The sequence below is a fragment of the Zerene cesonia genome, chromosome 3 (assembly GCF_012273895.1).
Source record: "Zerene cesonia ecotype Mississippi chromosome 3, Zerene_cesonia_1.1, whole genome shotgun sequence".
Lineage (NCBI taxonomy): Eukaryota > Metazoa > Arthropoda > Insecta > Lepidoptera > Pieridae > Zerene > Zerene cesonia.
In genome coordinates, this window is record NC_052104.1 from 207,985 (window position 1) to 221,139 (window position 13,155).

Genomic DNA, 13,155 nt, shown 5'->3' on the forward strand with positions numbered 1-13,155 from the left:
TATAATAAATTGTAATGAATTAAAAAAAGAGACCAAATTACCACAACTTCCTATCAAACACAAATCACGTCAATCAGTTAAAAATCTCCATAATTCCAAATGGAGTAATGGAATTATGGAGAAAAAAACGCAAAAAAAAATACACATGAACTGAGACCCTCCTTAGTTTTTGGGACATCAGTTGAAAATCGTAACATTTGACAATTTTAACAAGTCACAACATATCGTATGTGTTATACGACCTTCATATACACAAACTTTAGACACGGAAATCCGATACGATATGAAAAATAATATCTTCATTCAATTGCAATAAAAATACAGGTATTTCAATTGAGTTTTCGAAATAAACAAATTTACATAATTGTCCTTGAAGTAGTTGGCGTTTACCATCTATTAGCATAATATAAAGTAAACGAAATTTGAATGTTTGTTTGTAATAGTTTATCAAGATTATCCGTATGAAGTTGCAAAACTAACCATAGAAACTGGTTCAATGTCGGTTACGCATTTTTATGTTGAATTATATTACTCTTGAGTTGAGTTTGAGTTTGAATTTAAAAAAATTGCTGTGTAAGTATTTCAAATCGTATATAATATTTCAACAATGGAGGCCAATTACGATTGAGACTAGCCAACTGTAAGTGAAGTCCCGTGTCCCCTAGTGGGGTATGGGGCAGATGATGAACATCTGTTTCTCTGATCGATTTTCTTTACGGACAAGTAGGTGATCAGCCTTCTGTGTCCTGCCAGACCGAGACATTTTTTTTGTGCGTCCCCACCGGGAATTGAACCCAGGACCCGTCGTTTCTACGCTCACGCGGTAACCACTGTATCAAGGAGACGATCATAGCATAGCCAACTGTACCTACAGGATATGCATGTGCATTCTGTCGCAGGTTGCGCCCTCATTGTCCAGTATCGGTAAGTTGCTGTGACCTAATTTCGAATTGCTGAATATTATTGAAATTATCTTTGTTCTTTAAATATCGGACCGAATCCCCCAGGACGCCTGAGTCCGTGTAGGGACAAATACGGCCTGTTGATGATGAAATATCAGCCTGATAATATAGCCCATAAATCTTTCACAAATAGGCAATAATATATTTTTATCATATATTTTTTGTGTAAATTTCATTCGACCATCTTGTGTAGTAGAGATAAATTCATAGTGCAGTATCAAAATGAAAGACGTTCAAAAACATGCTAAGAACACAGGTTCGATTCCCAACGGAGACTAACATAAAATGGTGCGCATGGCATAGAAGTATGTCAAAAACTAACTGCGTCCCGCGGTTGAAACCGCGAACTTGGTTTCGTAGGAATACCAGGATGAAAAGTTTCCTATGTATTATTCCAGTTGTCCTGCTATCTACGTACCATATTTCATTGCAATCGGTTCAGTAGTTTTTGCATGAAAGAGTAACAAATATCCATACATACAAACTTTCGCGTTTATAAAATTAGTAGGATTGATCAGTGAAAAAGGATGGATGGATGTATAGATCATTGTTACTCTTTAGGTTTCTTGTCCGGGTAACAGCGAGTGACGCCGCGGGTTACAGCTAGTGTTAGCATAAATTTAAAACATTGCATAATCCACCCAAAAACATCAACACGTAACCAACGTGTGTACTTATATAATCGTTTAAAAAAATACAAAAATATTCTTTATCCACTTTGTCATAAGTCTTATAATGTGAAAGAAATCGTATGACGTGTGTTCATTTACTGTTAATTGGGGCATTTATTTTGTAGTTTTGTTATTTATTATCCTATTATATCCGATGTCCATTTATCTTGCCAACTATGTTTTCCGTATACTCACTACTACATATACTTTAGGAATTAAAGACTTTTAAATGGATTTTGAACGCGATTTATTCATTACATTATTAACCAGACAGTCTTCCCGTGACCACGCTCGCTGTAAAGTGTTCGAAACGTCGGGTTAATAACATCCGTTTAAAAGTCTTTATGTCTAAATGTATAATACTCGCGTAAAATCAAACACAAAAAAATACTACGTATACTTTAGTTTGATGTAATGATTCCTTTTAATATTCTAGTATAATGCAAATTAAAACTATTGGCCTTTAATTGCAATATATTTAAATAATTTCTAGAAGGTGGTCTTTGTGTAGGTAACCTTAAAAACTTTAGTTTACATTCCTTAGTGATTTAGACAAGTCTATCTACGTCTGAATCACTACTCTATTTAACACAATAAATATAATTTAACACTACTTTTTTAACCCTTATATACTGAGGAATTGTATTTCTTCGTAACTTGGTACATTTTGTTCCCTAAATGAAATAATTTATCAATTTGAATTCAAGACCGCCGGATAAATGGCATTTCAATTCTATTTTTAACCCTTTAAGTTTAAACCGTAACCAAATCACATGGATAAATGATCAAAATAGATAAAATTGCTTCGTATTAATCGAGGAATTCATTTTCCAGGACAAAAGAACCGGCGACTCAAAATCGGCGCATGAGACGCGCGACGGCGGGTCCGTAAAGGGCTACTACACGTTCGTGGACCCGGATGGCAAGCAGCGCACAGTGCACTATACTGCTGACGACAAACTCGGCTTTCGGGCCACCGTACAACGCACACAAATGAACGCCCAATAGTTAATATTGTAAAGTTTTAGGGACTATTTCATATGTGTATACGGAGCAAGTGTGTGTATGTTGTTTTACGAAAAGTTTTCTATATAATACCCTATGTGGTGTTCTTATTGGTAGTGGTAGTTTTTGTAGTTCTAACAATAATTATGACCGGAGAGCTGTATCCTTTTCCTCACACTGCAGTTTATTTGCGTTATTCCCGCCAATACTTTCCTTATCCTTTACCCCTTAAAAGCGGGCTCCGCATTTGCAGCGGCCCTACCTCTGCTAATATTCATGGGCGGTGGTGAGTTGCCCGATGGCTGATGCACGATGATACACGACGTTAATTTTGAATGTCAGAAAGTCTTAAAAAGGAAGAAAAAAGAAATGGAATTTTAAATCAAATGCATAACATTTGTCACCCCTAAAGTATAATGGCTAAATTTATATTTAAAGAACACACATGTTTACATCCAAATCATAGCATCTTTTTCTATAAGTGTATAATTTAAATAATTGATTTCTAACACGATTTTTAGCAGAATACACTTTGTACTGACAATGTGAAATAGGCTCTAAGTATTTAGATAAGCTAGGAGAATATAGGTTTTAAGTTTTCTCAACTATCTGGTAACTAAGTAAAATATGCATGCATAATTTAAATCCAAACGTCACTTACCAAAAAATGAGAATTATTTTATGTAACAAAGATTAAAAATTGTTTTAAAATGGAATATGAATGATTGTTGTAATTTTATAAAAGAAATTAATAAGTTGTGAATAGGATCGTTTGTACCCTGGTACTGATTTGAAAATAAAAATCGGTAAAATTTGCTCCATAGAAACGTTTAGGAGTATTTAAAAATATCATATAGATATAAATATAGCCATATGAAGTTTCTTCGTCTGTCAAAATTTTTTCTATTGTAGTAAAAATGTAGTTATACATATATGACTTGGCGCTTCACTGTTATATTTGAATTTATTTCTTTTATAAATAGAATATAATAATTTATTTTGTAGCACAATAAATAATAAATTTTTTACAAATCAGAAATTTACAATAATGTTTACTTAAAATGAAATACATTTATATGAAATAATTATTGCCAAATTAGTTTTTAAATAACTTTGTAAATATTTTCGCAATTATGTACTTTACTTATGAAAATTTGTAAATATGATAGTATAATAAATATTTCATACCGTGAGCCTTGTTTTTTACTTTACCTACTTGTTATTTTTACTACAACGCCAGCTGTGCCCCGTGGTTTCACTAGCAAGCAAAACCGCGGGAAAAGATTTAATACCATTCTATTTGATATTGGAAAAAAATATTGCATATTTATCATAAACTCTGTCGCTCGTTATGATGAGCGGGAATGAAAAATTTTAACGCCTGTGGAATTTAAATAGCATTTACACATAGTAACCTCATTGCTTTGCATTGGCCTACGCACTAAAATTCAGAATATTTTTGTATCTTTTGGATTTGCGATCATATCAATATATGGCTTTATGTGGATTAAATGATTATATCTCTACACTTTCTGACGTACGGGACTTCAAAGATAAAGATTTCTAAATGTTATCATATCCTTAAGGATGTGATTAAAATTCCGTTTACAATTAATCGAGGTGGTTCGTTAATTAGTTGAAATTAACAACGAAACATAAAATTATTACCCAAAGATCTTGTAGCGCATTTAGTATTTTCTTTGTGACATAAACGACACTTGAATTCTTGGTCGTCTTCTTGGTCGTTTGTCTTCTAAAAGCATATAAAAATAAACCAATTTGTTACCATCATAAACAAATGAACCAGAAAAGCAGCTACTTCAAGCAAACAAAAATAGTATTAATGTCTTATACGCTACGTTAAAACGATCAAAACAAGTTATTTGCATACCACAATACGCGGCTATCGGATCCTGGATTACGGACGTATTGTTAACTTAAATCCATTGTTATAAATGCAGGCTTAGACCGCTGACAGACTACACGATAACGTGCGCGATAAATAACTTTATTTTTGTATAACTTTATTTTTGTATGGGAAAATCGGATGTTTTATGTTGCTAAGTAAAATATTGTATTCTTTACGGATGGTGTGGTTTTGCTTGCGTGTAGGATGCAATTATGCGGTTTATAAATTGGTAGGTATTCCATTCGAATTTGAAGATTTTTTTGGATTCAGAAATACCAACAACCAAAACTAGCATTTCTATAGATTACCTATGACCTACCCTTTCAATAAAAATCCGATCAGTACTTATGGGACGATTGAGTAACAAGGTTCTTATAAACCTTAACCTTTGGGGATTAAGGCCAGCTATACAAAACGCAAACTTAAGAATTTATATTTTTAGTAGGCTAACTCGAAATATATCTCGCTATTAGTTGAGGCCCTTAAACCTTTTGGTAACTGATATTTATCTTATTAAGTGGTCCTTAACGTCATGTTATGATATGACCGTAAAAAGACCACACTTTAGTATTTGTCACTGATACTTCGCAAAGGTATGCGTTTGAACAATTAGCGTATTATTTAAACAACTATTTATATCGAAAATGATCAATTTAATTCTACATTTAATGTGATATTGATTATTTTTATGAGAAACGTATGTGGCTGTGTATAACACAGCGATGTTATAATTGAGGTTTTTTCAACCCTTGACGCAAATACAGGTGTGTGCTGTGTAATGTTTAATTTCTGTTCATATTGTGTTTGAATTCGTATGTATATCTTCTTAATATTTCTTACAGGACCCACAGGCAACTGCTTAATATACTTACAGTATCCGTGTTTTCTATTCTTTATATATAAAGTGTAAAAACAAATGTTTTCAAGATACTTCCAATTCTTAATTTAATCCACATTTCATAGTATCATTAAGGCATTTTAAATCATTTACAATACCTCAAAAAACCTACTTATATGTTTTATTTTCTGCCTTCAAAATAGATAAAAACTAAAACGGAAAACCCACAAAAGCGCTATCAGTCACCAAACAACTACGTGGCAGATAAACTCACCTTGCACGAATGCGATAGAAATTAACAAAAAATTGATTAATTGCTAATATATTATGATAACAGTGACAGCTGAGATCAAAATCTTCCTGATAAGGGGATTAGCTGACAATGTTCTGATATGCCTGGTGCAATGATTTTATATTCTTAATTGATGGCCACATTGATTAGCTGAAGGTTTGTTATTGGCATAGAATGTACGCGATCAACCGAATGGAGCAGTGGTGGCTCAGTGGTGAGAACCTCGGTATTCAAAATCGATAAGTCGGGGTTCGAGACCGGGCGAGCGTGCAGGAAATGAATTGATTTTTCAATTTATCTGCACACGTCAACATCACCACTGCCACACCACAGCTAAAAAAAAAGAAAACATCGTGAGGAAACCGGCATGTCCAAGAATCAAACGTCGAACATGTGACATCTGTCAACCCGCACTTGGCCAGCGTGGTGGATTAAGGCCTGAACCCTCATAGGAGGCCTGTGTCCCAGCAGTGGGAACATGTATGGGCTGATGATGATGATGATGATGTACGCGATCAACGGTTTTATAGCAAACTAGCTTTCCGCCCGTGGCTTCGCACTCCTCCGTATTGTTCTTACCTTTTAAACCTTCCCTGGACTATTCAGAATGCATCAAAACCATTATTATAAAAATCAGTCCAATCATTCGCGAGTTTTAGCGAGACTAGCGAACAGCAACAGATTTTTATATGTAAGATATAATGTACGTAGAGTTATTGGAATAATATATATGTTTAAAAATATGTGCTAAGATTGTTGACGCTTTAAGTACTAATCCTATTTTATAATAATAATAATAAATGTTTATTTCGGACAATAATTATCCATATTAAAATAGTTAGGTACAATTCATGACATATGATATGACAGTTTACATTTTTATTTAATATATTTTAAAATAAGCGTGAAGGTTTATTAGGATGGATCGATATTTGTTTTTTTTGTAATTGTATTTAGTTTCTCTAGGTACATCCAGTTATTGCTTGGAAGAATTCGCTATACTGTATAAGGCCCTTGCCTTCATTTAGACCGTTATAGCTTCCTAGGTTGTTTCAAATTGTAACTGTTCAGAGCAATTAAGCCGAAATAAATTAATACTACATAATTTATCTTTCATTTATAGATGACACATTTTTTGACAAAGAACTTTTTTATATATTTTTCATTAAAACCCATGTTTTATGAAATTCCCAAGAAGTCAGGTGCATCTCTAATCCCATAATCCACAAAACAAATAATAAACATGTCAAAACTTCCATTCAAGTGCCTCCTCAGCATTGTTGACCACAATACACAATGTACGTGACATACCGTTCGTTTGTTTGTCACTCTCAGCTAGAGACTGGAAACGGATGTGTCATTGATATCTTACATTGTTGTTGAAGAAAATAAAAAACATTTTATAAGAAGCGAGGATGCTGAATTGGTGGTATGCATCCTATCTACTAATATTATAAATGCGAAAGTTTGTGAGGATGTGTGTGTGTTTGATACTCTTTCACGCAAAAACTACTGAACCGATTGTAATGCAATTTGGTACGTAGATAGTTAGACAACTGGAATAACATATAGGCAAATTTTTATCCCGATATTCCTACGGGATACGGACTTACGCGGGTGAAACCGCGGAGCGCAGCTAGTAAGAATGTAATTGTTAAAACATTTCACAAACTGAAACTAAACAAACTAGTCGTATGCTAAATGTAGTAAGAATGTAGCATCTAGATTCTAGATTATTATCGCGTTGAAAACACGGACGCAACCGGAAATTTAACTTGTCTAATAGCAAAGGAAAAGCGTGGTTCATTACTTTTTCCATATATTTTTCTTATTGACTTTTATTTTTTTATGTCAACATTAGAGGTAGTCAAGCATGATTCGGCATGAATTGGGCCAGCTCGCACCGGGGAAGTACTACACCTCCACAGAAAACCGGCGTACTATAGTAGCACGCTACTGTGTTTTCCTCAGCCTTCCCAGTCCATTCCTTTTTTATTCAATGACAAAGCGGGCTCTGCTCTGCGAATGTTCACGGGCGGTGGAGATCGCTTACCATCAGACGAACTACCAGCTCAGTTGCCCGCTATGACATAAGAAAACATTAAATTCGTGGAATTATTTTCAATAAGAGTAACGATTAAAATAATTAAGCTTATAATTGTTAAAGCAAGTCTCGCACTTGACCGTTTTTTTCTCGCTCCTAAACGTAAAAAATTTCGAAAATGTCCCGTCACCTTTATTTACATATAATATTGTTTATCTGAAATTTATCAATAGTCAGGAATACAGCGAATTCTTAAGGGAATTGAGTTATTTTCTACCTAACTGTACAGGTATCTGCCACGTTACGTATGATAAATCTGGGAACAATTGCACCTTATGTCAAGGAGTTAAGGTTGATAATAAAATTTTCATATGGTTTGAATTTGTTGTTTAGTGCGGTCAGTAGGTGGTCGCTTTTAGCTTTTGTTGGTGAAGTTGTTCAGTATTTCCTAAATACTTTAATTGTGAACAATTTAGTTCAATTATTCTAGCAAATATCATTAACTTACTAATAAGTAGGTACATAAAATTAGTAAAACAATCTAAAATTTAATCGAAAACGGTTCAGTACTCATCTGAACATCAGACCTAAGCTATCGTTGTTTTCATAAGAATACGTTAAGGTTATTATTTTTTATAAGACCTTACATTTTTGTAAAGCATCTTTACCCGACTACGTTGGAAGTATTCGTATTTTTAACCGACTTAAAAAAATTGGAAATGTTTCTCAATACCATAGTTTGTTTTTTTGTGTATATTTGTTACCTTAATTTTTTTCTGGTTGAACCGATTTTTATAATTATTTGCACATTCACACGTTAATTCTCATCTTCAATTTGAAAACGGCTTATAATCAGTTTTAGTCATATACGAACTCAAATAAAATTTCCGTCACAGCTAAATATATCTCAAAATCACATTAACAGCTAACATCCAACATCCAATCACAACATTAAATACCATAATCTAATTATCTCAGATTATTTTTCTTACACCTCTCAATACAAATTAGATAAACATCACTCTGAAGTAACTGATACGATGCGCACGCGTTTCGAGATTGACCACTAACATGCAGACAAAAAAAAAGTAGACTATTGGATTACAAAGTTGTCGAAATATGTTCTTTAATAATAGTGAAATGGGAAGATATGATAACTTTCTGTTCATATTATCAGATTGAGAAATTATATACTACGATCTTCTTAAAACACGATTTATAAATAAAAATTAATCAATGTCTCAACTTCCTTGAAGCGAACGTTAGTTCTGAAGCGTTTATATTCTTTTTGAGTTGAGTTTAATTCGATTTGTCTCATGGTATGTGTCTTATATTATGGAGGCGGACTTAACCCATAATATGCTATAAGTACACAGACAATATATGTTTGAACTGTAGCACCAGGTCTTCATTTCTCATAAGAAAGGATTTGTAATTGACTCTCGACTTCAAGTATACACTATATTATATAACTTTTATATAAAAATTATCAAAATAATATATAAGCATAAAAGTATAACAAAATACTTACATATAACTCAATACTTACTTATTAATAACTAAATATAATTAATTACCATGTACGACAAGAATGCTGATCTAAAAATAAATTAATTATGACGTATTCACAACATCTAATAATATTCCAGCAAAAAACATCGTACGTGGTATATGAGTCACATAAAAACATCAATCCATATCAACACAAATTAAACTTATCACCTAACACACTCCGAGCATTAAGGTTGTAAACAAAAAAACGGGTTATCACAAAAATGGCTACGTCACCGAAAAATAATATTTCAAAAAAAGGTTATAGTGACAGCCCTGGTGACCTTCACTCCAATTCAAATTTAAACTTTAACTATATAGACATAAAGTTTAAACTCGCAGATTTAGGCCGCTATTGACCAGTCAATTAATATGAAAAAAATCGTCTTGTCTTTCTAATTACGTGATGGAGGCAGTTGACAAGGTTCCGAGATAAACAAATAAGAATATGACATTTTCCGGTCTCGAAAAAAATGTTGACAAAAACGTGCAATGCCTGTTTTATCAAGATCGGCTTCGGCGTTGGCCAGTAACTTGAGATGGAGTCAATATTTTGGTTTTTAATATTAATAACTTTATTGCGCTTGAAAATTATTCTTGTAATTCTAGGTTTATTACATTTACCGGTGGTACCCATCAAGCATTTTTGTTAGAATATATTTCCAGTCAAACCCATTATTTTGGTGTAATATTCAGGAACATAAAAGCGAAAAATCACTGCGCTATCGGGTCATTTATTAAGATATTAAAGTAGTAAAAAACTAAAGACATACGACGCATCACAGTATGCTCTACGGATAATGTCAGGCCTAGGCCACTAAAACCCTAGATTATGCTTGCTTTTAAATAATAAAATATCTTCGGCATTTATAGCTGAGATGCCAAGGATAAATATTGGATACCTAATATAATATCTAACTGGTATTTTAATAACATACAGTAAAAGGAGGTAGAGGCAAGTTATTTTCAGTCGGACTACCTTGTTTTGCACTACATTGCTTTTTCTTCTCAGCCAGAATTATTAAAATATCTCATTCAACCTACTGCCTCTAACGGAACTCCCCTTTGTTTTTATTTAAAATCTTGCATAGATACCCGCAGAACCCGGGGTGGAGCCGTGGGTTATGTCGGATTCTTACCGACTACTCCTCATTGTGTTACGTCGAGCCGCTTTAATGAAGGGGCCACGGGAGCTGGTTACGTATCTCATCAACGTTTCATCTTTACTGTGATACCACTGCACATTGGCATCGCGATATGTGGAGAAATTATTCAGAAATATGCTAGAATCAAATATGTAATCACATTTGAATTTATTGAACCGTTACTATAATAATGCAGTTCCAGATGATCTTACATGATCTGAGAAAAATCAGGTGGATTAGGATTAGTTATCACGTAATAATAAGAGTTTCCCTAGATCATATTGTTAGCAATAAAGAAAAGAGGACATGTAAATATTAGTTTGACGTAATAAGAATGTACTGAGATTCTAAACAACTGCCTGATTGATTTCGTCAGTTGATAACAAATAATAAAGAGAATGCGCGCCGTTTCTAAGTGATTCGACATTTTATAGGATTCCATAGCTAAACGAATTTTGACAAGCTATGAAAAGCGACATCTGTATCGCAACTGACAATTATTCATACAACAGAATATTAATATACAATTGATATCCGACAATGTATATACAACCAAATTCATTCAATTCCACAGTAGAGTTGCAAGAAACAGTTCATTCAACGCTCCGCACGGGTTAATTTAGGAAAATTAAAACCGTGTCACTCAAAAGCAAAATAACTTTTTCTTCTGGTTAACAACTAATGCTTATTGAATGGCGAAATTTTATAAGTATGGATAGATGGATGGTGTATGGATGTTTGTTACTCTCTCGCACGAAAACAGCATATCGTATCTGTATACAATTTAGTAGAGAGATAGAATAAAGTCTGGATTAGCACATAGGCTACATATTATCCGCGTACGGCGCCGATTACAGCTGGTCATTATTATTTTGAATATATTTTTACATAAAAGCTTGCGTGTTCTATTCAGTATTAAGTTAAACTTTATACCTATAAATTAGCGAACATATTAGTTACAAATAAAATAAATCAAACGCATGAAATTAAACAAGTTTATTTTATTTATGTAAAAGTAATTAAATATTCAATACTTAAATTCCGATTGCATCGCATACAGACACGATGTTACCTTATTGACTAGAGTTATTTTAAATGCCGTCACTTATACAATTATCTTATAAATTGATAAATACCTACATTGCTTAAATAATTGATAAGTAATTTTTGATATAAGTCGATAATGGATGGAAAAAATAAAGATTATCTTCGTCACTATTTTGATAATTCGAACTCCGATAATTTTAAAGCTTCTAAACGTATCTATAAGCACAGATAACATAATATAAACTAGTTATGATCTACAAATTGAAAACCGTTTCTTCAAATGTCGAATTATTTCTTTAGTGTTTAAATATAAGGGAGCCGAAATACAAATTTTTTCAAGTATATAACGTACTAAAATAATACTTATTTCTCGATATATTTTCACTATGAATACAGGTTAGATTTCCTATAGTCGGTTTACTTTTATTATTATTATTACAATGGCTGTTAAATCCGATCCTAAATAAAAGAATTGGCCAAGTTTCTGTAACTACGAAATTCAAGTACATGGTGGCGATTAAATTCAAAACAGATGTTTAGATAAATTAGCATACAAATTATAGATAAATAAATAGATAGATATATAACTAGATAGATAGATAAATAGATAAAAAGATAGATAAATAGATAGATACATAGATAGATAGATATTGATGAATCTAAATATATTGGATATATGTCCCAAGACATCTCAAGTTTGCCATTAGCGCCAGAATAATTCACGGCAAACCAGTTACCAAGGGGAGCCAATTTAAAATAAGCGATGCGTGTGTATAAAAATATCTACTCACTTTGATTTCGACAAACGTTACTTCTGTTATCATCCTGATAAATGAAATCAGATAAAGCGAGCATTGAAATTATGTCACTGTTTTTGATTTTTACAACACTTTGCTCCGATTATTATCTTATCGTGAGATTTTGAAGGACTTATCAGCGTTTTCAAGTAGCTACATGAGCCAATTTTATAGTAATTATAAAAATGTGGAATATCTATCTCATAGATGTGTGTTCGTTTTAAGATATGACGCAAGCTGGTACCAGCTAAACTAACATGTAATATAATGGCTAACGCAATATGGGTACAGCCTTGCTATTCATTATTGTTACGTATACCTAATATGAATTGTTGGTGCCTGGTATGAAATCTTCAATTCAGTAAATAACAAGATTTTACAAAATTTTCGTGTGATTGCAGATATTTATGAAAAGGTGAACCAACATCTCCGTTTCCTTTCACATATATCAGCAGAATTTTGTATTTTTACGACTTGATAAATATATAATTGCGATAACGATAGCTTACATTCATTGAGCGCCAAAATTGGGAGGAACGCGAAGCTCTCTATTCCATGGCACATTAGCCTTGAACCGTGCCGACCTTGAGCTGTCAAACTTGACAGCTGTCAAGATGACAGCGGCGGCTGACAGCCGTCACTCGCTTGACGGAATGGCGCGTGATTAATTAGAGGCAAATTAATTGACGTAACGGTCTTTAAGTTTGATAAAATGTTGATTCAACTTTCCTGTTTAGTTTTTACTTGTAAGCATCTTGATTATAACGTTGCCATCCTCTGTTAATTGGAGTCACCGTGAGTTTTTGACTATATATTAATGACTATATTTCAGTGTGGGAGTCGAGCATGCTTCGGCACGAATTAGGCCAGCTCGCACTGGGGAAGTATCACACC

At 33.2% G+C, this 13,155-nt stretch overlaps 1 protein-coding gene across 1 annotated transcript in view; it reads left to right on the forward strand.

Moving 5' to 3' along the window:
- LOC119837742 overlaps positions 1-3,306 on the forward strand; it is an 8,017-nt gene extending 4,711 nt beyond the window's left edge. The window contains exon 3 of the mRNA XM_038363476.1: positions 2,468-3,306. Within this exon, the coding sequence (XP_038219404.1) occupies positions 2,468-2,641 (174 nt within the window). The 3' untranslated portion in view covers positions 2,642-3,306. The remainder of the gene's footprint in view (positions 1-2,467) is intronic.
- Positions 3,307-13,155: the final 9,849 nt, after the last annotated feature.